The sequence below is a fragment of the Panthera onca genome, chromosome E2 (genome assembly GCF_046562875.1).
Source record: "Panthera onca isolate mPanOnc1 chromosome E2, mPanOnc1 haplotype 2, whole genome shotgun sequence".
Lineage (NCBI taxonomy): Eukaryota > Metazoa > Chordata > Mammalia > Carnivora > Felidae > Panthera > Panthera onca.
The window spans coordinates 7,619,769-7,645,772 of record NC_138353.1 but is presented as its reverse complement, the minus strand read 5'-3'; the positions used below and the strand labels follow the sequence as shown (position 1 = coordinate 7,645,772).

At 56.7% G+C, this 26,004-nt stretch overlaps 1 protein-coding gene and 1 long non-coding RNA gene across 2 annotated transcripts; one reads left to right on the top strand and one right to left on the bottom strand.

Annotated features, from left to right (window-relative positions):
- Nucleotides 1–73: 73 nt before the first annotated feature.
- On the top strand, nt 74–26,004 carry MYBPC2 (myosin binding protein C2). The gene is made up of 28 exons (XM_078439429.2): nt 74–203; nt 1,269–1,358; nt 1,856–1,942; nt 2,164–2,312; nt 2,706–2,823; nt 3,472–3,520; nt 3,686–3,745; nt 5,146–5,339; nt 5,610–5,742; nt 8,281–8,405; nt 8,496–8,601; nt 10,078–10,250; nt 12,680–12,845; nt 14,298–14,404; nt 14,726–14,755; nt 15,456–15,595; nt 16,421–16,580; nt 16,666–16,770; nt 17,222–17,410; nt 17,794–17,928; nt 19,491–19,658; nt 19,841–19,929; nt 20,038–20,233; nt 20,469–20,608; nt 21,540–21,699; nt 21,869–22,005; nt 24,341–24,527; nt 25,882–26,004. Exons 1-28 carry the CDS (start codon nt 185–187, stop codon nt 25,890–25,892), a joined length of 3,423 nt encoding a protein of 1,140 aa, XP_078295555.2. The 5' UTR covers nt 74–184; the 3' UTR covers nt 25,893–26,004.
- LOC144614705 (uncharacterized) lies at nt 8,516–9,619 on the bottom strand. Its single transcript, XR_013552717.2, has 2 exons — nt 9,577–9,619; nt 8,516–9,351 (listed from the first exon to the last, which is right to left on the bottom strand). It is a non-coding gene; the product is annotated as an uncharacterized LOC144614705 (long non-coding RNA).

The following is a 26,004-nucleotide window of genomic DNA, read 5'->3' as shown; positions in this document are numbered from 1 at the left end:
CCTTTAGAACACGCAGAAGGAATGTGGGGCAGCAGGGGAGGGTGGGGAGGGGAGTCTGATGCCTCCCGGAGGCTCCTGGGAGTCTCTGGACTCCTTAAAGGGCTCCCCCTGGGGGCCCACCTGTCCTCCCTAGGGCCCTGAGGGACAAAGCTGTGGTCAGAGGAGCGAGAAGAGGTCTGCCGACATGCCTGAGGCGAAACCAGGTGGCTTTCAGAACTGCCCCCCCCCCCCCATGTGGAGATGAGGTCCTCTTTTCTGAATGGGGACTAAGGGTTCCTCTCTTTGTAGGTTTGGGAGGATGGGATTATCTTCTCCGTGTGGGAGGGGTTCCCTTCCTTGTGTGGGTGGGGGTGCCTTTCCCTGTGCAGTGAGGGTGTTCCTTTCTCTGTGGGGATTTGGGGGGCGGATCTCTGGGTACAGATGGAGATTCTCTGAATTTGAGTGCTTTTTCTCCATAGGGATGGGAGTGCTGTGTGTGTAGACTTGGGGAGTCTTTGCATGGTGACGGGGGTCCTCTGCATTTGGGGATGGGTTCCTCTCCATGGGGACCGAGACCGCCTCTCTGAGTGAGGACTGAGTCCTTTCTCTGCAGGGGAAAGAAGTCCTTGTATGTATAGAGATTAGGGGTTCCTGTCTGCGTGATGAGGAGAGCTCTGGTCTGTACAAGGGGACAAGACAAGGAGGGGACCTCCTTTCTATAGGAATCGGGGCTTCGCCATGAAGGAGTTAGGGGGCTTTCTCCATATAGGGGCCAGAGGCCCTATGTGCAGTTGGGGGCCCTTCTTTGAATGGCACCGGGGGCATTCGTTTACACGGAAATGAGGCCTTTCTCTGTATGAAGAAGTGAACCAAAGAGAAGAGACGCAAGCCCCCAGAGGGGACCCTCCTCCTGGGGTGCCCAGACCGCTGGCACCAGGCCCACCTGGCTGTGGAGTGGGGGTCCAGCCCTTCACTGCAGCTAGCCAGGAGCCAGCAGGCAGGGGCGGGCGGAAGATGCTGTGGTCAGCACAGGTGTCCAGTTTCCAGCCCAGGGGAAGAGCTAATTATACCCCCAGGACCCGAAAGGTCAGGGCCTGGTGGCCCCGGGTGGGTGGGACATGGCCTGCCTGGGGCAAGGGGAAACCTGATCGTTGAGACTCTCAATTTACACCTGGAAGGGCTGGGCTTCTGGGTCTGAGGGAGGAGGGGCCTGGGGGCCTGGACTCCTGGGTTCTGGAAGAAGAGGGCACCGAGCTCTTGCTCAACGGTGAACATCTTTTACCTCGCAGCGGCCAAAAAGGCCCCCAAAGGCAAAGATGAGGCCAAACCAGCTCCGAAGGAAGCGCCCCCTAAGGAGGCGCCTGCACAGCCCCCCAAAGGTGAGACGATGTTCCCGTGGGGTCAGCGGAACGTGGCTCTTCATCCCCCAGGCTCCCCTTGCCCCTCGGCGCCCACCCTGCCCTCTCTCCTTTAGCCCTACCTCCAGAGGTAACCCACCCTCCCCTGCTCACCGCCCTCCGTGGCTCCCCAGTGCCCCCAGGTCAGAGCCCAGCCCCCTCAGCCCGGCCCTCGAGCCCCAGCAACTGGCCGATTCCACCCAGTCTTGTCCAGCCCTGGATCCCACGGCCCGTCCTCACACCTCTCCTACCCCAAGCCCCACTCAGACAATCCAGTCTACCACCCTGCAGTCCACAGACGGGGAAACTGAGGCCCAAAGGGGGACACGTGCTCTTTCCCACGTCAGGAAAAGCCACTTTGCCCCGCGGTCTTTGGCATCTGAGCGGAGGGTCCCTCAGACTCTGAGCCCCGCCCCTTAAGTGCCCTGCCGCCCCTTCCCCAGCCTGCCTCAGACCCCCTAATCCTGTCTCCTGAGCAGAAGCCGCACCTGAGGACCAGTCTCCCACTGCCGAGGAGCCCACTGGCCTTTTCCTGAAGAAGCCGGACTCTGTGTCGGTGGAGAATGGTGAGAGGGTCTGAGGAAGGAGGGGCTGGGGACCAGGGCTCCCGGGGTCTGAGGGAGGATGGGGCGGTGGGCCTAGACCTACGGGGCTGAGGGAGTAGGGCCTGGGGGCCTGGACTCCCGGGTCTGGGGGAGGAGGGGCTGGGGCTCCCAGCTTCACAGTCCTCTCTGTAGAGTCTCATGGTTTCCGTCTGGCCACCCCCACCCCCCCCACCCCAACCCAGGAAAAGACACAGTGATCGTGGCCAAGGTGAACGGGAAGGAGCTCCCAGGGAAACCAGCCATCAAGTGGTTCAAGGGAAAGTGGCTGGAACTGGGCAGCAAGAGCGGGGCCCGATTCTCTTTCAAGGAGTCCCACGACTCTGCCAGCAATGTGAGGACCCCGTGGGGGCGTGAGGGCACGTGGGCGAGGGGTGGAGGTTGTGCGGCCCCCGATTCTCAGAAGGCGTGTGGCCTGAGGCCTGGAGCCCCCGTAGGTGGCAAATGGGACTTTGAGGGATGGCGATTGTGCGGGGCAGGAGGAGAGGATGTGTGGGTTAGGGCAGGTGCGCTTGGGCACAGTGTGTGCATTTCCAGGATGGTCTCAGGGGTCAGGGGTGTGGGTCCCCTAGGGACCAAGCTTATCCAGGCATGGGAAGGGACAGCTGGTCCCTCCTGTGGGGCCAGGGTGAGGCCCCGGAGACGGAGTAGTGAGGTGGGCTCTTGCGGGGGGTGGGGAGGCTGCCGGGGAGTCACATGCACCCACACCTCTGGCCCCGGCCCCCAGGTATACACCGTGGAGCTGCACATTGGGAAGGTGGTACTGGGGGACCGCGGGAATTACCGCCTTGAGGTCAAAGCCAAGGATGTCTGCGACAGCTGTGCCTTCAACATCGATGTGGAGGGTGCGCTGGTGGGGGTGGGGGGGAGCAAAGGGTCGGGCCGGGGTGGGGGTTTCGGCCTGGTGTAGGAGAGCATGCAGATGTGGGGGTACGATTCAGGGGAGGAGGAAGCAGATGCAGGGGTCAGGGCCTTCAGCATTGGGGAGACACGAGGAGGTGTGTGGGCTTGGGGGTGAGACGGTTCAGGTTTTGGGTCCCCATGCGAACGCCTAGAAGGTGGCTTGAGTAGATTCTAGGGTCACAGTGCACAGGCTTGAGAAGGTGGCGATACGGGCTTGGAAAGTGAGGTTGAAGGTGAGGGTGTACAAGCCTAACCCCCAGATTTGGGGGCATATGTGTGGGCCCCTGAGGGTGTACGCGCTCTGGGGTCTACAGCCCAGGGTGTATGGGGCTTAGATATGGAGGATGCAGGGAATGAGGTTGCCCAGGCCTGGGGAGAAGAGCGTGCCGGCCTGGGCGTGTGGGGGTACAGGCTGCTGAGTGTGTGGTGCGTGGCAGCTAGGGAACGAGGTGTCCAGGCCCAAGTGAGAGAGTGCGCTGATCCAAGAAAGGGGGCCTGGGAGGAGGTTGTGCAGGCCGGAGGGGCGCTCTTGGTCTTAGACCAGGCCTTGCATCCAACTCACCTTCTACTCCCCGATCTCCTCCCCCCAGTGCCCCGTCAGGATACCTTTGGGCAAGGTCTAGAAAGCTTCAAGCGTTCGTAAGTGATCCTGGAGCCTGGGAAGAGGTGGGGGGGGGGGGGGTCTCCCTTGGGAGGGGAAGCTGTGGGGGAAGGGAGGATCGGGGAAGGCAAGGAGTGGGGGCCCAGGGTGGGCCTGAGGGCACAGGACCTCAGTGGGGTTCACGCACGCTCTCAATGCCACAGGGGTGAAGGGAAGTCAGAAGACAGGGGTGAGCTGGATTTCAGCAGCCTGTTGAAGAAGAGGTGAGCCCACCCCACGCGGCATAGAGAGGGGAGATGGGGACTCACGAAGGAGAAGGATGGTGGGTGAGGTTCCACTGCCATCTCTGGACTCCCTGTGCCCCCCTCTGCCACCTCGTCCATCTGCCCATCCCCCAGCCACCCAGCCATTCGTCCATCCGCCCACGCACCTGTCCACCATTCGCCTACACCCGTACTTACACCCACTCAACCGTCTGCCCACCGATTCACCTACCTACCCGCCCTTTAACCCATCGTCCTCACATCCGTTTTGCTGCTCACTTAGGCTGCAGTTCACCTAGGCATTCCCCTGTTCACCTAGCCAAACACCCATCCGTCCACTGGTCCAGCCACCCATTCACCAATCTCATCCATCCATCCCACCAGCTACCTTCTACTACCAGCTACCAGCTACTAATGGATTAGTATCCATTGACTAGTCCCTCCATCCCCTTACCTGCCCATCTGCCCACTCATCTACTCACACAGCCACTCGTCTACCCACCGTCTTCCCACATGTCCCTCCGCCCATCTGCCATTAGCCTGCCAGCCGCCTGTTCATTAGCCCATCCGTTCGTCCTTCCCCCGCCCAGTTCCCCCGCTCATCTCTCCTCTCTTTGTTCCCTTCCCTTCCTTCCTTCTTTCCAGAGATCTCCTCACTTTCTCACTCAGCAAACATCTTCTGAGGCCTCCTGTCTACCTGGGCTGAGATCAGGGGACAGAGAGAAGTCTGACTGGGTCCCTCACGTTGAGTCACTGATTGATATGGGAAGATGGGTCTGGTCCAACAGACCCTCAGAGAGAGGGTTCCATAGGGGCCTTGTGAGAACCCAGAGTGAGGGCAACTCATTGCCTGGGAAGGCCAGGAGTGCCTCACAGAGGAGGGAAACTTTGGCAGTAGTCTGAAGAGGAGTCCATCAGGAAGAGAAAGTAGGGAGGGGTCATCCGGGCAGGGGAACATTCTGTGCAAAGGCTAGGGGGCAGGAGGGGGCCCAGAAGGTTCAGGAAAAGGCAAGTAGCGTGGTTGGGTGGTTGTGGGGGGTGGTGAGGGCATGGTGGGTGGGGTCGTGATCGCCAGGCTGAGCTGCTAGGACTTCCTCCTGAGGGCAGTGGGGACCCATGGAATAATCGTGAACAAAAAAAGTGTGGCATCTGATGTGGAAATTAGGAATATCCTTCCGGGGTCATGTGGGGAACAGGCTGGAGGGGAAGAGGCAGGATGGAGGCCAGGAGGCCAGGGAGGAGTCTGAGACGATGGGCCAGGTGGGAGAGGATAAGGGACACCGGGCCCAGAGAGAGAGAGCGGGGGGGGGGGGGGGGCACAGCGAGTGGGTGGAGAAGGTGGAGGGAGCGCCTCACCTCCTCCCCCACCTGGGGGCCCTGCCTGCTCTCCCCACCCTCAGGGAGGTGGTTGAGGAGGAGAAGAAAAAGAAGAAAGATGATGATGACCTAGGCATCCCGCCTGAGATTTGGGAGCTCCTGAAAGGGGCAAAGAAGAGTGAGTACGAGAAGATCGCCTTCCAGTATGGCATCACGGACCTCCGGGGCATGCTGAAGCGGCTCAAGAAGGCCAAGGTCGAGGTCAAGAAGAGTGCAGGTCAGCACCGCTCTGAGGAGAGATGGGCCCTAACTGTAGGGACCCCAGCATCATGGGTATTGGATGTTTGGGCTCTGGTCCTCTCTCTTGAAGGTCCCAATCTAAGGAGTAATAGAGCTCTGTTCTCAGGCACCTCTAAGTTCATGGGAGGCTTCCTGACCTTGACGTTGGAGAGCCTGTGGTCTGGGGAGGGAGACCTGGTATCTCTGGGGACAACCAGGGCAGTGAGAACCTCTGAGCCCCATGCCCCCTGCATCCCTCAATCTCCAGCCTTCACGAAGAAGCTGGATCCAGCGTACCAAGTGGACAAGGGCAACAAGATCAAGTTGGTGGTGGAGATCAGTGACCCAGACCTTCCCCTTAAGTGGTTCAAGAACGGCCAGGAGATCAAACCAAGTAGCAAGTATGTGTTGGGGGACAGTCCCTTGCAGGGGTGGGCACGGGAAGAGCTGAGTCCCAGAGAGCGCCCAGAAATAAGGCTGGCCACTCTTAACCCAGAAAGGGCGCCCCCTCATCCATATGAAAAGAGCAAATACCTCAATAGAAAAATTGACAAAGGAGGGGCGCCTGGCAGGCTCAGTCGGCCCAGCGCATGACTCTTGATCTTGGAGTTGTGTGTTCGAGCCCCACGTTGGGTGTAGAGATTACTTTAAAAAAAAATCTCTTGGGGCGCCTGGGTGGCTCAGTCGGTTAAACGTCCGACTTCGGCTCAGGTCGTGATCTCACAGCTCGTGAGTTCGAGCCCCGCCTCAGGCTCTGTGCCGACAGCTCGGAGGCTGGAGCCTGCTTCGGATTCTGGGTCTCCCTCTCTCTCTACACCTCCTCTGCTCATGCTCTGTCTCTCTCTGTCTCAAAAATAAATAAACATTAAAAAAAAAAGATTAAAAAAAATCTCTAAAAAAAAATTTGACAAAGGTAATAAAAACAGAAGTTTGGTTGCGAAGAAACCCAAAAGGCTAACATGCCATGGAGTACACATTCAACCTTGCAAATGACCGCAACAACAATAAAGGAAGTAATGCAAATAAATAACAGTCTGTCTGCTGTCCAAACGGGCAAAGACTTTACAAAATGATAAAACCCAGTGCTGGAGATGACACGGGGAAATGGGTACACAGATGCTGCTGGTGGGAATGGCACTTGCTGAATCTCTGAAAGGGCAATGTATTAAAAACCTTTCAGATTGTGCAATTCTAAGGGTGCCTGGCTGGCTAGTCAGTGAGGCGCTTGGCTCTCGATCTTGGGGTTATGAGTTCAAGCCCCACATTGGGTGCAGAGGTTACTTTATTTTTAAATAAAGCGTTTATTTATTTATTTTGAGAGGGAGAGGGAGAGAGAGAGAGAGCAAGCGAGCACAGGGAAGGGGCAGAGAGAGGGAGGGAGAATTCCAAGCAGGCTCAATGTTGTCAGCGCAGCCCAACGTGGGGCTCGATCTCACAAACCATGAGATCATGACCTGAGCCAACAATCAAGATTCGGAGGCTTAACCGACTGAGCCACCAGGTGTCCCAAGATTACTTAAAAAAAAAAATCCAGATTGCACAATTCAAGGTATTTATCCTAAGTGAATTATGGTTATGCGTAGTTGGTCACAAGGATGTTCACTACAGCATTTGCGACTGTAGCAAGAAATGGAAAACCAAAATGTACAATTCCTTACTAGGGTGCTGTGCAGTCACTGAAAAGAGATTCTAAAATATATACTAACACAGGAGCCTGATCAAGATTAGCGTATGGGAAGAAGCATGGTCCCATTTCTGCTTCCCAAAATGTTGATACACGTACGTATAGTTAAGAGATTGGAAAGACAGAGGCTGCCTTGTGGGCAACAGTTATCTCGTGGGTGGGTCCTACTTTTAGTTTTTCCTTGGCTGTTTTTTTAAAGTTATTATTTGAGCAAGCTCTATACCCAACATGGGGTTCAAACTCATGAACCCCCGTGCCCCCGCCAAGATCAAGAGTTACAAGTTCCTCTGACTGAGCCAGCCAGGCATCCCGGCTGTGTTTTCTAAGATTCCCATCAATGAGACACAAAGTGAAGTTAGTTAAGGTACAGCTTCAGTTGCTGTAACTGAGGCCCTAAGATACATCACTGTAAATGAGAGAGGAATGTGTTTCTAGCTGATCGAGGCTGGTGGGTTCGCTCTCAGAGATTTTCTAGGGACTCAGGTTCCACATGTTTGGCTACACCATTTCTTGTGGCATTGTCCTCCTCTGCGTGATTGAAGCTGGGTCGTGGGTACATCTGTGTCTGGCAGACAGGAAAGGGGAAGGAGAGACGCCCAGAGCAAGCAACTCAGAGGTGGAGATGACCTAGCAGGTTTGCACATCGTACCCACTCGCATTCCATTGGCCCAAGCTCAGTGGGGGCCCGTCTCAGCTGCAAAGGAGTCTGGGAAATGTAGTTCTCTAGGCGGGTAGCTGTGTGTCCCTGCTAAATGGAAGGGGAGGATGGATGGGGGGGGGGGGGGGGAGGGTGCCCAGTTAGGATTTCCGCTGTGGCTATTTAAATACTAGAAATTGGGGCGCCTCTGTGGTTCAGTCGGCTAAGCATCCGACTTCAGCTCAGGTCATGATCTCATGGTTCATGAGTTCGAGTCCCACGTTGGGTGAGCTCAAGCCCTGTTTCAGGTGAGCTCGTGCCCTGCTCTGGGTGAGCCCCGCTTTTCTTTCTTTCTTTCTGTCTGTCTGTCTGTCTCTCTCTCTGCCCCTGATGGGATTCTCTCTGCCCTCACTCACTTGCGCTCTCTGTCTCAAAACTAACTAAATAAACACATACACACTAGAAACTGGATCATCTGTCCTTCTCGCACACAATTTGGCTCTGAGAGGGAGTGACGAACTTGCCCCGAGAACTTGCCCTGAGATCTGGCCTGGGTAGATCTACCCTGGGGCGGGGATCTCCTCCAGGCTCTAGGCTGACGTAAGATTTTTGCACCAGGTACGTGTTTGAGAACGTTGGTAAGAAGCGAATTCTCACCATCAACAAGTGCACGTTGGCAGACGATGCTGCTTATGAGGTCGCTGTCAAAGATGAGAAGTGTTTCACTGAGCTCTTCGTCAAAGGCAAGGCTGAGATCTGGGCCTGAGCTTAGGGAGTGGGGCTGTGAAGGGCGTCCCGAAACTACTGACCTCCTGTTCCCCCGTGCCTCACAGAGCCTCCAGTCCTGATTGTCACACCACTCGAGGACCAGCAGGTGTTTGTGGGCGACCGGGTGGAAATGTCAGTGGAGGTGTCAGAAGATGGCGCCCAGGTCATGTGGTAAGTGACTCTTGATCCTTGAGCTCCATACAGGTGCCCACTGCTTCTTTGCCTCAGCTCTGATGTTTATGACCCCTCTTGGGGATTCTGGAGCTTTAACAGTCACCAGGAGACCTCAGCCTTTCTCTGTAAATCCTGACCTCTTTCTAGAACTTCTGACCTCTACCCATCTCATCTTCTTCCAGGTCCTTTTCCTGATCCCTGCTATTTCAGATTCATTTATTCATCCATTCAACCAATCATCCATCCTTTGGTCCGTCCACTCCTGTATCTATCACCCATCCATCCATCCATCCATCCACCCACCCTTGACCCATCTATCCCATTGGTCCATCCATCCATCCATGACCCATCTATCCCATTGATTCATCCATCCGTCCACCCTTGACCCATATATCCCATTGGTTCATCCATCCGTCCACCCTAGACCCATCTATCCCATTGGTTCATCCATCCGTCCACCCTAGACCCATCTATCCCATTGGCTCATCCATCCATCCATCCATCCATCCATCCACTCTCCCACCCATCTCCTCATCCATTCACCCATCCAACAAATATTTACTGAGCACCTGTTATATCATGGCACTCTTCTGTATATTGGAGATATAATGGGGAGAAAATATATCAGCATGGTACCTGCTCTCATGGACTTTAGAATCTGGTAAACTTCCAGGGTGCATGCACGGGAGACAGAGACATGCATTAGCCAAGTCATCGCATGAATAAATATAAAAGTTCTAGGGGCGCCTGGGTGGCGCAGTCGGTTAAGCGTCCGACTTCAGCCAGGTCACGATCTCGCGGTCCGTGAGTTCGAGCCCCGCGTCAGGCTCTGGGCTGATGGCTCGGAGCCTGGAGCCTGTTTCCGATTCTGTGTCTCCCTCTCTCTCTGCCCCTCCCCCGTTCGTGCTCTGTCTCTCTCTGTCCCAAAAATAAATAAAAAAAAAAAAAAAAAAAAAAAAGTTCTATTTTGACAGGTGTTTCCAAAGAGCACAAACTGATGCTGTAACCACTTTTTAATAGGAAGGAGGGACTCCAGAGGTCAGGGAAGCCTTCCTAGAAAAGGTGACAGGGGAGCTGAGATTTGAATGATGAGTAGGTAGAAGAGAAGTAGGAGGGGAGAAGTTTCCCAGGCAGGGAAGTACCATTTACAGAGTCCACACCATTTGACGTCTTTCTGTGATGTCATCCTCCTTGCTCTGATATCTCCCAGTGACCTTCTTGTGTCCCTTGACCTCCCACCGGGACCTTACGGCATCTCCCTGTGGCCTATGACTTCCTGTGACCCGTCATTCCACCTGTGACCCATCTATTCAAGATGTTTCTGCCACCCTTAATCTCTCCCCCCTCCGGGCCCCTCCCTTCCCCCCCGACCTCTGCTCAGGACTGTCTGTCCAGCCCTTGGCTCCCCCTCTGATATCCAACCCAGGGCTATGCGGGTGCCTCACTTCTCCCCTACACGTCCCCCCTGCCTAGGATGAAAGACGGCGTGGAATTGACACGGGAGGATTCCTTCAAGGCTCGATACCGCTTCAAGAAGGATGGGAAGCGTCACATTCTCATCTACTCGGAAGTGACCCTGGAGGATGGGGGTCGCTACCAGGTCATGACCAATGGCGGCCAGTGTGAGGCCGAGCTCATTGTGGAAGGTACGGGGCCTCCAGGTGGGGCGGGGCCCCTGCTCCTGCTTCTCCTCACAGCTCAAAGTCGCTCAGGCCCCGGGGCGCCTGGCGGGCTCAGTTGGAAGGGCCAGAGTGGGATTCTTGACCTCAGGGTCATGAGTTCAAGCCCCATGTTGGGCATAGAGATTACTTAAATAAATAAACTTAAAAAAAATTGTTCAGGCCCCAAATCTTGCAGTTGTCCTTGACTCCTCTCTGGGCCTCCCACCTCGCGTGTAATTCAGCGAGTCCTGGCAGCTCCACCCACAAAGGATATCCGAGATCTGACCCCTTTTCCCCATTGCCCTCACCTGGCCCAGGTCTTCTCCACCCCTCATGCCTGGACGATTGCAGTAGTCACCGGGTGCTCTGTTTCCACAGCTGCCCTCCTCCCCACTGACACTCACACCAGCCAGAGGGATCCTTGTAAAATCCAAGCCTAATAGTGAAAGCTGAATTCACCCTGTCATCTAGGGCCCGGGTCAGTTTCCTGTTATAGAAGATGTCACCATCTCTACTGGGGGAGGCTGGGTGAAGGGAAACAGGAATGTGCACTGTTTTTGCAAAACGCTTAGGAGTCTATAATAACTTAAGTATTAAAAAAAAAACCCAAGTTATTTATTTTTAAGTGTATTTATTTTGAGAGGGCGTGCATAAGAGAGAGCATGAGTGGGGGAGGGGCAGAGAGGGAGAGAGAGAATCCCAAGCAGGCTCTGCACTGACAGTGGGGCTTGAACTCACAAACCGTGAGATCGTGACCTGAGCCCAAATCGAGAGTCAAACGCTCAACAGAGCGAGCCCCCCAGGCAACCCCCCCCCCAAACCAAGTTATTTATGGGCCAAATACATTATGGTATGTCCACACGTAGCCATAAAAAGGGACAGTGTAAAATTTACTGATAAGGAAGGATTTCCAAGCTAGTGTGTTATTTGGTGAAAAAGCAAATGTGTTACTATTTGCCTGGAGGGGAGGAGGGAACGGAGGGAGGGAGGAGAGAAAGAAAATGTATATATGTATTTGCTTTTATAGCCATAGACTAAATGGGTGGTGCCTTTGGAGAAGGGCTGATTGGAGATGGGTACGTGGGAGATTTCTCCTACTGTATCTAAATCTATTTCCTTTATTTTTATACCATGTAAATGCATCATTTTATTTATTTGTTTGTTTGTTTGTTTGTTTGTTTGAGAGAGAGATAGCTAGAGTCTGTGCATGGAGGAGGGGCAGAGAGAGGGGGGGACAGAGGATCCAAAACAGGCTCTGTGCTGACAGTGGAGAGCCCGATGGAGGACTCGAACTCACGAACCGTGAGATCATGACCAGAGCCAAAATCAGGCACTTAACTGACTGAGCTGCCCAGGCGCCCTGCAGCATTTTATTGAAAAAATAAAAATTCGGGGCACCTGGGTGGCTTAGTCAGTGAAGTGTCATCTGATTCTTGGTTTGGGCTCAGGTCATGATCTCACGGTTCATAGGTTTGAGCCCTGCATCTGGCTCTGCACTGACAGTGTGGAGTCTGCTTGGGATTCTCTCTCTGTCTCTGTCTCTGTCTCTCTCTCTCTGCTCCTCCCTGGCTTGCTCTCTCTCTCTCTGTCAAAAAATAATAATAAATAAATAAATAAATAAATAAACATAAACTAATTTTTATTTTTTTAAATTTTTTTTTTTTTTTAACGTTTATTTATTTTTGAGACAGAGAGAGACAGAGCATGAACGGGGGAGGGGCAGAGAGAGAGGGAGACACAGAATCGGAAGCAGGCTCCAGGCTCTGAGCCATCGGCCCAGAGCCCGACGCGGGGCTCGAACTCACGGACTGTGAGATCGTGACCTGAGCTGAAGTCGGACGCTTAACCGACTGAGCCACCCAGGCGCCCCGATAAACATAAACTAATTTTTAAATAAAAAATTTTAGAAACTGTAAGTCAGATCCCCGCCATCTTCCCAACACTCCCTAGTGGCTCTTGACTTGCTTGATTTAACAGAGTCATTTCTGGGGTCCCCAAGGTCTATGATCTGGCCCCGTCTGCCCCTGCCCGTCTCATCTCCTGCCACGTCTGCCTTGCTCATTGCACACTGGCCTGTTTGCCGTTTCCCACACCAACAAGCCTGTTCTGCCCAACAGGGCCTTGGTACATGCTGCTCCCTCCCCCTGGGGGACTCTTCTGCATTTTCCTATGGACTCTTAACCTGCCTTTCCTCAGGCCTCAAAACTCCCTCTTGTTGTGCATTTACGTGTTTCCCTGTTTGCCGACTGTCTCCCCACTAGAACATGAGCTCCACCAGGCCCCTGGATGTTTCTGGGTTGTTCGCAGCTGTATCCCCAGTGCCTGGAACAGTGCTTTTCACATGGTGGGTGCTTGCAAATATTTGTCGGCTGACTGGAGTTTTGATAGCCCCATGTCCCTCTCTCCCTGTCCAGAGAAACAGCTGGAGGTCCTACAGGACATCGCAGATCTGACGGTGAAGGCCTCAGAACAGGCCGTGTTTAAGTGCGAGGTGTCTGATGAGAAGGTGACAGGCAAGTGGTACAAGAATGGGATCGAGGTGCGACCCAGCAAGAGGATCACCATCTCCCACGTGGGGAGGTGCGGAGTAGCTGTGGGGGTGGCTGGGGGTGGGGCAGGGTGGGGCATGTGTATCAGTTAGCTATCGAGGCATAACAGCCATCCCCATACTTAGTGGTTTAAGAGAGAAAGATGTATTTAATCATGAGTCCGCAGGTTGGTTCGGGGCTGGCTGATGTAGGATGGCCTTTCTCATGCCTCTGTGGTCAGCTGAATGTCTGTGGGGCCGATCTTCCTGGGCTCCATCGGGACCTCAGCCAGGACACCTGGGCTGCCTCTGCCCTGGTCCACGTGACATCTCATCCCCTAGTAGGCTCATCCTGGCGTATTCCTGTGGCAGAAGCAGGCATCCCCAGAGACGGCAGAAGCAAATAAGGCCTCCGTGGCTTGCACTGGGAACTTTCCCAGGGTCACCTCTGCCATATTCTCTCAGGCAAAGGAAGCCACAGGCCGCAAGGCCTCATCTCAAGGGGCGTGCACACAGGGAGGGGAAAGCCTGTGGCCATATTTGCAAACGGGTGACTACAAAGGTGGGGGAGACATCTCGCTAGAGAAACCAGGGGCTGGAATTCAACAGGCGGCGCAGGGATACCTGAGGTAACATGTGCTAACGTTCGCAGGATGCAGAGCGCCCCCGTGATGCCCGTAGAAGGGCCCAAACACAGTTGCTCCCAAACGCAGTTGTGCGTCGCCTTTCCCGACAACAGCTCTTGGCAGGATGTAGGCTTTCGCCGGGTTCTGTGCAGGGACCCCTGTCTGCTGCCGTGTCAATAATTCATTAAAAAATTTTTTTTTATGTTTATTTATTTTTGAGAGAGACAGAGCGCAAGCAGGGGAGGGGCAGAGGGACGGGGAGACATAGGATCCGAAGCGGGCTCCAGGCTCCGAGCTGTCAGCACAGGGCCTGACGCGGGGCTCGAACTCACGAACCGCGAGATCATGACCGGAGCCGGAGTCGGGCACTTAACCGACTGAGCCACCCAGGCGCCCCTGGGGGGGGGGGGGGGTCAATAATTATGAGAAGGAATCCCAGCGCTTACAGGGCACTTATTATGTGCCAGGGAGATTTTGAAATGCTTTCAACAACCTCGGTGTGGATTGTTATCATTACATCTGTTTCACAGATGAAGAAAACCGGCACAGGGAGCTTAGGCAACTTGCCCCCCAAGGTCACACAGTTAATAAGTGGCAAAACTGAGATTTGAACCCAGATGATAGCATTCCAAAACCCAGGATAAAAATGGTGGGCATAGCCATGTAGACTGCGTTGAAGAGAGTGTTTCTTGGGGAGCCTGGCTGGCTCGGTTGGAAGAGCGTGTAACTCTTGATCTCGGGGTTGTGAGTTTGAGTCCCACGCTGGGTGTAGGGATTACTTAAGTAGGTAAATAAACTTGTAAAAAAAAAGAGGGTGTTTCTCCACGGTGGCCCCCAGGGTGACCCTCCCCTGCCTTGTCCCCCGCCCAAACCTCTTAGAGTCCACAAGCTGGTGATCGATGACGTCCGCCCTGAGGATGAGGGGGACTACACATTTGTGCCCGATGGCTATGCCCTGTCCCTCTCGGCCAAGCTCAACTTCCTGGGTGAGGATGCCCCTCTATTTTCCCCGGGGAGAAGGCACAGCACCCACCTTCCCGGACGCCAGGGCCCAGATGCCCTCCTTCAGGATTAGGTTCCCCTAATGTACATTAGGGGTGACAGCAGGCATCTGCTGACCTCACGGGTGGAGTCAGATGAGACGATGGAGGGAGAGAGCACAGATGTGTCCATCTCAGTCATGGGCCTGAACCCGTCCCCACACCCCCGGGTCCCTGGGTGATGCCAGACCTTCCCCTCAGCCTCTGGGGTGGGATAAGGGGCCCACTGGACGTAGAGCTAAATGTGCCATCTTCTGTGTCCTCCAGAAATCAAGGTGGAGTATGTACCCAAGCAAGGTAAAGACCAGGGGCTGCTGTGGCAAGCTGGGGACCCCTCCTGGGTCTGCGGGAGGAGGGCGCCGGGGGCCCCGGACTCCCGGGTCTGAGGGAGGAGGGCGCCGGGGGCCCCGGACTCCCGGGTCTGCGGGAGGAGGGCGCCGGGGGCCCCGGACTCCCGGGTCTGCGGGAGGAGGGCGCCGGGGGCCCCGGACTCCCGGGTCTGCGGGAGGAGGGCGCCGGGGGCCCCGGACTCCCGGGTCTGAGGGAGGAGGGCGCCGGGGGGCCCGGACTCCCGGGTCTGAGGGAGGAGGGCGCCGGGGGGCCCGGACTCCCGGGTCTGCGGGAGGAGGGCGCCGGGGGCCCCGGACTCCCGGGTCTGAGGGAGGAGGGCGCCGGGGGGCCCGGACTCCCGGGTCTGAGGGAGGAGGGCGCCGGGGGGCCCGGACTCCCGGGTCTGAGGCAGGAGGGCGCCGGGGGGCCCGGACTCCCGGGTCTGAGGGAGGAGGGCGCCGGGGGCCCCGGACTCCCGGGTCTGAGGGAGGAGGGCGCCGGGGGGCCCGGACTCCCGGGTCTGAGGGAGGAGGGCGCTGGGGGCCTGGATTCCCGGGTTTCTCCGGCTGTTGGAACCAGCTGTTAGGGAACGCAGCTTGCCTTGGCGGGATCGAGATGACCCCACTACCCATTGCTAGGTTCCCCAATATCTCTTCTCTGCCACTAGAGCCACCAAAGATCCACCTGGACTGCTCGGGAAAGACCTCAGAGAATTCAGTTGTGGTTGTGGCCGGAAACAAACTGAGGCTCGACGTGTCCATCACTGGGGAGCCTCGTCCTGTCGCCACCTGGCTGAAGGAGGATGAGGTATGGTCGGGCTTCCCCCGTGCCCTGGCTTCTCCCTCTCAGCTCTGCTGGGCAACTTTAGGCAAGTCACTTTCCCTCTCTGAGCTACAGTCTCATTGTTTGTAAAATGAGAATGATGACCCTTCTTCAGAGGGGTTGTTTCGAAGACTGAAGATTATATTTGTCCATCATGTGGACAATGCCTGCCACGTGCTGGGTGCTCCCTCCCTCCGTCAATCCATCCATCCACTAACCCATTAATCAATCGGTCAGTCAGCCCACCAACCCAGCCATCCATCAACTTAACCACCCCCCCATCTGTCCATTCATAAACTAATTGATTACTTAATCCATCCCGGCCATCGACTCATCCAGTAATGAATCCATTTCTCCGTTTCTCCGTCAGTCAGTCCAGTTAGCCACCCATCTGTCCAACAGATATTTTTATCTTGTACGTTCCAGGCCCTGAGACAGTTCGGTTTCTCTTGTCTCCTCTGGGCTCGAGCGTCCTGTTCCGTAAAATGCGTCGACTCGGCCCCACCTTCGTTCGTTCCCTCAGTCAGCGACCACCCCCTGGGGTTTCCCCTGTGCGGGGCTCTGTGCGTAGCACTGGGGATGCAGCCGTGAGTCACGTGCAGCCCCTGCCTTCCAGGAGCTTCGCTCTTGGAGGGGGGCAGACACGTGCCCCAACAGTCACAGTCCAGGGTGACCAGGGCTGAGATAAAGGGAGGTACTAGAAACTCTGAGAATTCTGGAGGAGGGGGTGGGGCCATCACTTTCAGCTAGGGGCTTCCAAGATCGCTTCCCAGAAGAGGGGGAGCGAGGCCATCTCGCGGCTGTGTCCAGGTGTTCACGGCCCCCGAGGGCAGGATCCACATCGAGACTCAGGCAGACTCCAGCAGCTTCGTGATCGAGAGTGCCGATCGGGCGGACGAGGGCCGCTACACCATCAAGGTCACCAACCCCGTGGGCGAGGATGTGGCCTCCATCTTCTTGCGGGTTGTGGGTGAGCAGAGGGAGTGAGCTGGGGTCGGGGGGGGGAGGGTTCCCTGAGGCCCTGAGGCTCCCCCTGACCATTCTGCCTCCCTTAGATGTCCCGGACCCCCCAGAGGCTGTGCGTGTCACCTCAGTTGGCGAGGATTGGGCCATCCTTGTCTGGGAGCCACCCAAGTATGACGGGGGGCAGCCAATCACTGGTGAGTGCCGTTGTGCCAGAGTCTCCGTGACCTCTGACCTCTCCTACCCCCTCCACCCCCTGACGATCCCTTGGCCCATGAGAGTTCTTAGCATCCTCAGTGAATCTCCTTCTGAGACCTGTTTTCCGTCTTTCACGGCTTAACAATTCTTTTGGTTTCTTTCCTATCATTCTTTGCTCCCCACCAACCTGGGGAGCTTCACTTTGGCCAACAGCCTGGGGTTTTCTGTGACCCCTGACTCCTGATTCATGACTGGTGACCCTTCCTGACCCCCAGTCCCACGACTGGTGACTTTGGACTGCTCTGTGACCCTGGTATCAACCCAAGATTCATGGTCCCCGACCTCCCTGGTTCATGTGACCTTTTGACATGACTCTCACTGCTCCCACTGACCAGCGACCCCATAGCCTCCCCCTGAGCACCCACTCCTCTCTGCTTGGGGGCTGTCCAGGGTACCTCCTGGAGCGGAAGAAGAAGGGCTCTCAGCGCTGGATGAAGCTGAACTTTGAGGTCTTTACTGAGACGACCTACGAGTCCACCAAGATGATCGAGGGCATTCTCTACGAGATGCGGGTCTTTGCCGTCAACGCCATTGGCGTTTCCCAGCCCAGCATGAACACCAAGCCCTTCATGCCCATTGGTGATGCTCCCCTGCACCCTCACCGAGCGCCCGTCCACCCCCAACCCCTGCCCTGCCTGTCACTCACCTCTGGCCCTACCCCTTGCCTTTGATCGTCCAGCCCCACCCACCCTCCTGACCTCCTACCGACCCAGCACGTTAGTCTGTGCTAGACTCTGCTCTTGCCCAAATACCTCATTGACCTCCGGCCTCCCAGCCTAACACTTATCCCTACTCCTGGACACCTCATTGTCCCTTGATACCTCGTTTTACTGGCTCACTGATCTCTGGCCCACCATATTGACCCCTTTCCTGATCGGTGACTCCAGCTCTAGTCCCTACCCCTCCCTGTGACCACTGACCCCTCGTTGACCTCCACCTGCCCTTTCCTTGGATGCTCACAGCGCCCACGAGCGAGCCCCAGCACCTGACGGTGGAAGACGTGACAGACACCACCACCACCCTCAAGTGGAGGCCCCCAGATAGGATTGGGGCCGGCGGCATCGATGGGTACCTGGTGGAGTACTGCCTGGAGGGCTGTGAGTGGCCCCATCAGGCCTGGGGGCGGGGCGCGGTGGCTCCCGCAGAGCCCTGGTGGGTGCCCGGTCCAGGGGACTGCAAATGGGGCAGTGCAGGGAGAGCTCTCCGGTGGGCTGGGGAGCCCTGGTCCTGCGTCTGTACTGTACTTCCAGGAATCCCTGCATGGGATGGCTCAAGCCAGGCCCCGGTTGACCAGCTCGTCCTCTCTCCCTCCCTCTCTCCCTCCCATCCTCCTTCCTCCTTCCCCTGTACCCATCTGCCATCTGCAATAGCTCTTCGTCCATCTGTCTGTCATCCCTGTACTTACTACTACTTGTATTCCTTCTTCCTCTCGTTCATCCATCCATCCACCCATCCATCCGTCTGTCTGTCCTTCCTTCCTTCCTCCCTCCTACCCTCCCTCCCTCCCTCTCGTTATGTCTCCCTCCCTCCCTTCTTTCTTTCCTTCTTTCCATCCATTTGCCCAGCCAGTCATCCATCCAACCATCTCTCTATCCATCTGAAAACCTTTTAGATCATCCAACTGTCCGTCCTGTAACATGTTTTTCACCCATATATTTATCTCTTCACCATCTTTCTTTTCTCTTCCCTCCCTCCCTTCCTCCTTCCTTTCCTCCTTTCCATCCATCCATTTCCCTGTGTGACCATCTAACCATCTACTGTCTCCATCTTTCTGTGCATCCGTCCATCCATCTCCATCCATCCATCCATCCATCCGTCCCCACCCATCCATCCATCCATCCATCCATCCGTCCATCCATCTTTCCACACATCCAACTCTCCATTCTCCCCTGAACAAACATGTATCGATCACCGACGCCATGCCAGCCCAGTGCCACGGCTATGGGGATACCTCCAACGTGGTCATCTCACTGGAAAGACAGGCACGATCATCTCGACATTGTAGCCCAGGCCTTAAAGTCAAACAGACGTGGGTTCCAATCCTGCCCCTACACTTTCTAACTGTGTGAGCGTGGGCAAGTCTCTGAGCCTCAGTTTCTTCATCTAAAAATGGGCGAAGACAGTTCCCTCCTAGACAGGGTACAGTGATGACTGCATCCGGTAATGCATGTAAATGATGGATGGTTGGACTCTTGTCAGCTTCTTCCCTCTTTGTCTTTAAAGCGCTCTTTACCCCACTCCCGCCCTTGCCTACCCCTCTCAGATCTGTCTCAGTGCCACCCTGATGTTTCAGGACCCACTCTTGTTAGAGTTCATTCACCCTGGTGATTGTCGGTCTGACCCACGTTGGCTCACCCAATTGGCCATAGACCCAAGATGGAATCTAAAGGGGGAGGAAATCCAAGGAGCTGTCCCTAACCGCCCCCCCATCCCCTACTCCTCTGAGCCTTGATTTCTCCCATCTCTAAAATGGGGATAACATAGGACAGAGGCAGAAATTAACGAGCTAACTAACACCTACGACCACCCTTGGTACCTGGTCATAATAAGTGCTTCATCAGTGTCGGATGCTGCTGTTCACTGTGTGGTCCCAAGACACGGGAAGGGAGGGCCGGCGGGGCTTCTAGGAAGTTTCCCCAGCATTGCTTCTCTTCTGCAGCCGAGGACTGGGTCCCCGCTAACACGGAGCCCGTGGAGCGCTGCAGCTTCACGGTCAAGAATCTCCCCACAGGAGCGAAAATCCTGTTCCGGGTGGTGGCGGTCAACATCGCGGGGCGCAGCCAGCCGGCCCCCCTGTTTCAGCCGGTCACCATCCGGGAGATTGCAGGTGAGTGACTCTGACCCCGCCCTCCTGTAAAGACCAAGTTGGTGTCGTCTGGCCGGCCCTTGCCACGTCACCGTCACCGTCAGGGCCTCCCCTGAGAACATCATCGATGCCGTCCCTCTGTCCCTGCCTCGAGTGTCCCCCGGCCTAGCACTGAGCCCCCGTTGCTGTGCCCGTGCCCTCAGAGCCACCCAAGATCCGGCTGCCCCGCCATCTCCGCCAGACTTACATCCGCAAAGTGGGGGAGCAGCTCAACCTCGTCATCCCCTTCCAGGTGGGCCGGGGGCGGGGGGGGGGGGGGGGGGGGGCAGGCCGGGAGGGGGGAGGTCAGGGGCCGGTGCGAGACCCAGGCCGACCTCTCCGCGCTCCCCCCCTCCCCCAGGGAAAGCCGCGGCCGCAGGTGGTGTGGACCAAGGGCGGGGCGCCCGTGGACACCTCCCGCGTGCATGTGCACACCAGCGACTTCGACACCGTGTTCTTCGTGCGCCAGGCGGCGCGCTCGGACTCGGGGGAGTACGAGCTGAGCGTGCAGATCGAGAACATGAAGGACACGGCCACCATCCACATCCGGGTCGTGGGTGCGCCGCCGGCTGGGGCAGGGGGGAGGCGCCGCGGCCCCGGAGCGGGGAAGGGGGTGCGAGGTGGGGAGGGGGCGAAAAGGCGGGGCGTGGGAGCGGGGGAAAGGCCTGCGTGGTACCAGAATCCGGGGACCAGGTGAGGCGGCAGAGGTGGGGAGAGACGGGGAGAAGAGGTGCGGGGCTGGGCTTTTCAGGGGCGTCTGGGCTGCCGTCTAACAACCACCCCCCCTTGCAGAAAAGGCAGGGCCCCCGGAGAACGTGACGGTGAAGGAGGTGTGGGGCACCAACGCGCTGGTGGAGTGGCAGCCGCCCAGAGACAATGGCAACAGTGAGATCACGGGCTATTTTGTGCAGAAGGCCGACAAGAAAACCATGGTGAGAGCACAGAGGGGCCCGGGGTGCGGTGGGCAAGCGGGGGAGGCAGCCTGGCGCGATCGACAAGGCGGATGCTGGGGAAACCGAGGCTCAGAGAGATTGAGAGAATGGGCTGGCGTGGGGTGGGGGGTGGGGGGTGGAGGCGGGAGCCTTTTGGCTGAAATACCAGGACAGGTTGTTGTTTCCTTTCTTTTCTTTTTTCTTTTTTTAATGCTCATTCATTTTTGAGAGAGAGAGAGAGAGAGCGAGCGAGCGTGAGCCGGGGAGGGGCAGAGAGAGACGCAGAGCAGGCTCCAGGCTCTGAGCTGTTCGCACAGCGCCCGACCCAGGGCTCCAACCCATGAGCCCTGAGATCGTGACCCGAGCGGAAGTCCAAGGCTTAGTCGACCGAGCCGCTCAGGTGCCCCAGCGTGAAGCATTTCAAAGCCACATTCCCACTGTTGTGTAACCACCACGTCTAGTCCCACGAGTTCCCCGAGGAAACCTAGCACGCGTTAAGCAGCCATCCCCAAACCCTGTCACCCAGCCCCGGGCCACCACTAATCTGCTTCCTGTTTTAATGGACTTGTCAATTCTGGACATTTGCTACAGACGGGACTGTACGACATGTAGCCTTCGGGGTCCAGCTTTTTTGACTCGGCGCAACGTTTTCCAGGTTCACACGCGATCGTAGCGCGTGTGTCCGTGCTTCGCTCCTTTTTGTGGCCGAGTGACATTCCGTGGTTTGGATCTGCCACATTTCGCGGGTCCATCCATCCGCCGATGGACCGCTGGGCCGTTGCCCCCTTTGGGTCCTTGTGAACAGCGCTGCTGGGAATGGCTGGTTATCTCAGCGGGACGCACCCTTGAATGCGCTGTCCTCACCCCCCGGCCCTTCTTGTGTCCCTGTGTCCCTGCCTCCGACTCCCGGTCCCTCCCTGCCTCCCACCAGGAGTGGTTCACCGTCTACGAGCACAGCCGGCACACCTCCTGTACCGTGTCCGACCTCATCGTGGGCAACGAGTATTACTTCCGTGTCTTTAGCGAGAATATCTGTGGGCTCAGTGACTCGCCCGGCGTCTCCAAGAACACGGCCCGGATCCTCAAGACGGGTACCGCCGCCCCCCTTCCGTGGGGTCCGGTCTCCTCTCTCGGCTGGCCTTCTACCTTGACTCCTCCTCCCCCACCGCCAGACCCGGTGACAGTAGAGAGGCAGTCGGTGGGGGGGGGGGGGGGACAGTCTAGATTGGTCACCTTACAGGTTCACCTCCCTTTCCCCAGGTCTCACCTTCAGACCGTTTGAGTACAAGGAGCATGACTTCCGAACACCTCCCAAGTTCCTGACGCCTCTACCAGACCGCGTGGTCGTGGCTGGTTACTCTGCGGCTCTCAACTGTGCGGTCAGAGGTCACCCAAGGGTGCGTGCGTGTGTGTGTGCATGTGTGTGTGTGAGAGAGAGAGAGAGAGACCCTAGGGGGAAATTTTCACCCAGATGTAAGCACACCAGCTCCTTTCTCTCTCCTCCGTGCATGGGATACGCTCACCTTTTTTTATGCCGTTATTTTTTTTTTTTAATTTTTTAACATTTATTTTTGAGAGAGAGAGTCAGACCGTGAATGGGGGAGGGGCAGAGAGAGAGGGAGACACAGAATCTAAGACAGGCTCCGGGCTCCGAGCCGTCGGCCCAGAGCCCGACGCGGGGCTCGAACCCACGAACCGTTGGCTGTGGAGCTCAGACTCGCAAACTGTGAGATCATGACCTGATCTGAAATCAAGCATCGAACGCTTAACTGACTGAGCCACCCAGGCGCCCTGTATTTTTTTTTTTTTTTAATTTTATTTAAGTCCAAGTTAGTTAACATATAGTGTAATAATGATTTCAGGAAAACTTAGTGATTCATCACTTACATACAACAGCCAGTGCTCATCCCAACACACGCCCCGCCTTGAACCCATCACCATCTAGCCCATCCCCCCACCCACCTCGCCTCCAGCAACCTGTTCTCTGTTTTTAAGAGTCTCTTATGGTTTGCCCCCCTCTTTTTATCTTACTTTTCCTTTCCTTCCCCTATGTTCATCTGTTTTGTTTCTTTTTTTTTTTTTTTTAACGTTTATTTTTGAGAGAGACAGAGCATGAACAGGGGAGGGTCAGAGAGAGGGAGACACAGAATCTGAAACAGGCTCCAGGCTCTGAGCTGTCAGCACAGAGCCCGACGCGGGGCTCGAACTCACGGACCGCGAGATCGTGACCTGAGCCGAAGTCGGACGCTTAACCGACTGAGCCACCCGGGCGCCCCTGTTTTGTTTCTTAAATTCCCCATATGAGTGAAATCACATGGTGTTTGTCTTTCTCTGACGGACTTATTTCGCTTAGCGTTACATTCTGGTTCCATCCACGTTGTTGCAAATGGCCAGATTTCATTCTTTTTGATCACCGAGTAATACTCGATTGTGTATATAAACCACAGCTTTATCCATTCGTCAACGGACAGTTGGGCTCTTCCGATAATTCGGCTGTTGTTGGCAGCGCTGCTGTAAACACTGGGGTGCGTGTGGGGATATGCTCCCTTTTAACCCACTTCCTGCCTCTCTCCCCTTTGATCAGAGCCCAAGTCTCAGGTCATCGCACCCCGGCTTCCCTTGGAAACAGAAACAAAACTTTGGTGGGAGTCAGGGGGAGGTCTGAGCCTCTGGACTGCCTGCCGTCTCCCTGCCCTGTCCGGTTTCCCGACTGCTGTTGGGATGTGGACACTCACAACCTTGAGCTCCAGGGAGTCACCTAGACCGGGCGCCGGCCGACGGTGGCTTGCGGGCCACACCCGCTCGTCACCGGTTTCTCTAAATAAAATGTTACCGGGACACGGCCGTGCGCCGTCTGGGGCCGCGGAGACCACGGTGCCCGCAGAGCCTGAAGCACTGACCGCCTGGCCCCTGGCACGTGAAGTCTGCCAACTTCTGGTCTCACTCCGAGTCTTTGGCTTCAGCCCCCGCAGGCATGTCATGGACTCACGAGCTCACCTTCTCCATCGCCCGCTTTGTTCGCCAACTCCACTCATTCATTCATTCATTCATTCATTCCGCTCGTTTATTCACCTACCGATCCATTCATTCACTCGGTTCATGTATTCACTCCGTTTGGTTATTCACATCGCTCACCCATCCGGTCTGTTTATTCTTTCAACGCACGTTTTCAGAGGCTGTGTGCTAGGGAATGGGACAAGAAGTTCCCGGGTGTTGGGGGGAGACCGACACGAATCCAAAGTCACGCAAACGGCTAAAGAACTATAAAGGGCGGCAGGCGTGGCGGAGAAGCGCGGGTAGTTGCGAGTGGAAAGCCGGCGTTCCCGCCGCGGCCTAGGGGCCGGAAGGGACGTGGGAGCTGAGACCTGAAAAGTTAGCAGGCGCTGACCGGGTGCAAGAGGAGGGAAGGACAACACTGGAAGAGGGAACGGCCAGTGCCAAGGTCCTGCGGTGGCCTGTCTGGTCGGTGTCAGGAACAGCGAGGAGGCCAGGGTGAATGGAGCAGGGGGCAGGGAGGGGCCGGAGGTGAGGGCAGAAGAGTAATGGGGCCACATCGTGTAGCGTCCTGTGGGCCGCGACTAAGAGGGAGCTCTGCCTCCCGCAGAAGAGGAGACTGAGGGTCCGAGAGGAGAGACGACTAGTTCCGGGCCATCCAGTCAAAATCCGAAGCCCACTTTGCCATCGCCCTGGGGCCTTCTCTAAGCTGGCCTCTTCCCCCGCTCTGCTCCACAGCCGAAGGTGGTCTGGATGAAGAACAAGATGGAAATCCGCGAAGACCCCAAGTTCCTGATGACCAACTACCAGGGAGTCCTGACGCTGAACATCCGCCGCCCCTCCCCCTTCGACGCGGGGACTTACTCCTGTAGGGCTGTCAACGAGCTGGGGGAGGCCCTGGCCGAGTGCAAGCTGGAAGTCCGAGGTGAGCCCCCCGCCCGCCTGGCCCTCGCTCACGCTCCCGAGCGGCACCCGGAGGCCCCGCGCCGAGCGGAGTGAGATCGCAGCTGAGTCGGCCCCGGGCCACTGGCCGTGTGACTGGGGATCCGGACTCAGGCCCCACAAAAGCGACGCAGGGTGAATGTGCCAGACTGGACGGAGCGCAGGGCACTGTAGGGGTGGAGGCGGGGAGCACCTGATCCAGCCGGGGCAGTCGTCTGAGGGTTTCCCAAAGTTGCTGAAGGACAGAGAAGTGGACGAGGTGGGGAAGAGCTAGCAGACTGTCGCCAAGGCCCTGACGGCCCGGGCCTCCGTGGGGAGATGTGCGGGCGAGAGCCAGAAACAGCCCGGGTACCGGCAGAGGACCGGGAGCTGTGGGTGTCCAGAAAAATGCCTCTCCTCTCCAGGCTCTGTCCCTCCTGCCCCTCCTCCCCACCCCACAGCCCCAGCTCCATTCACCCCTTCCTCTGGAACTCTTGCTCAGCCTCCTCCCTGGCCTCCCGGCCTCCCATCTCTCCCTCCAGCCCAGTTCCCACAGGGCCCCAGCGGGCGCTCTACCCGGGGTTGGCCTGCCCCGCCCCTTGCTCGGGGCCCTCCTCAGTGGCCCCTCAGCCCCTCAGCCTGGTGTCCATGGTCCTGTACCTGTTCCCCCATGCGCCTCTCTGGCCTCACATAACCCTAGTTTCCTCAGTACTGTTCCAGCCACACCGAGCTGTTGGCAGACGGACTGGCCGCGCTTTCTCTTGTTCCTGGGATTTTGCACATGCTATTCCCTCTAGCCGGAACGCTCTTCCTTGCCTCCTCTGCCTTGGGCTCCAGCCCATCAAACATCTGCCAGTCAAGGCTCCCTGGAGAGGCTGCTACCCAAGTCCCTCAGCTGTGGCTGATGTTAATACAGGCTCCCAGGGTCCCTCCCCAGCTGTGACTCCCCCTGGCCCCGATGACAGCCCAGCAGACAGGAGTGGCTGCAGACCCTTTAACAAGGGCTCAGCGACACCACCCCTGCAGGACCTTCCTGGCTGTCATTCTGAAACACTGCTTTTCCAGACTGACCCGGTTTCTGATGTTTTGCTGTCCCCTTTATGAATTATCGAGTCGGCTTGGCGATATCCCTGCTTTATGATTTCCATGACGACTTGTCACCAGCAGCTGCTTAGAAATCTCTGATCAGAACATTCCAGTTTGGGGTTCAGAGCTATAGTAATCACAGGCACCGTGACACTGGTTTGATGCTCCCCCTGGTGGCCAAGCCAGGCCAGCAGGCAAAGGGGCCTGGGAGTGGGCGCCCGCGTTCGGGAAGCCCAGCCCTCCTTGCCCACTCTTTTCTCGTTTTCCCACAGTGCCACAGTGAGACCCTGTCTTCCACCTGTCACGATTATTGGCTGCTGAGTCCTAACGGGCCTCCCTGAACGCCGTTTCCCTTCCCAGAATTACCACTGAGAAGATAATAGTCTTGTCTACAA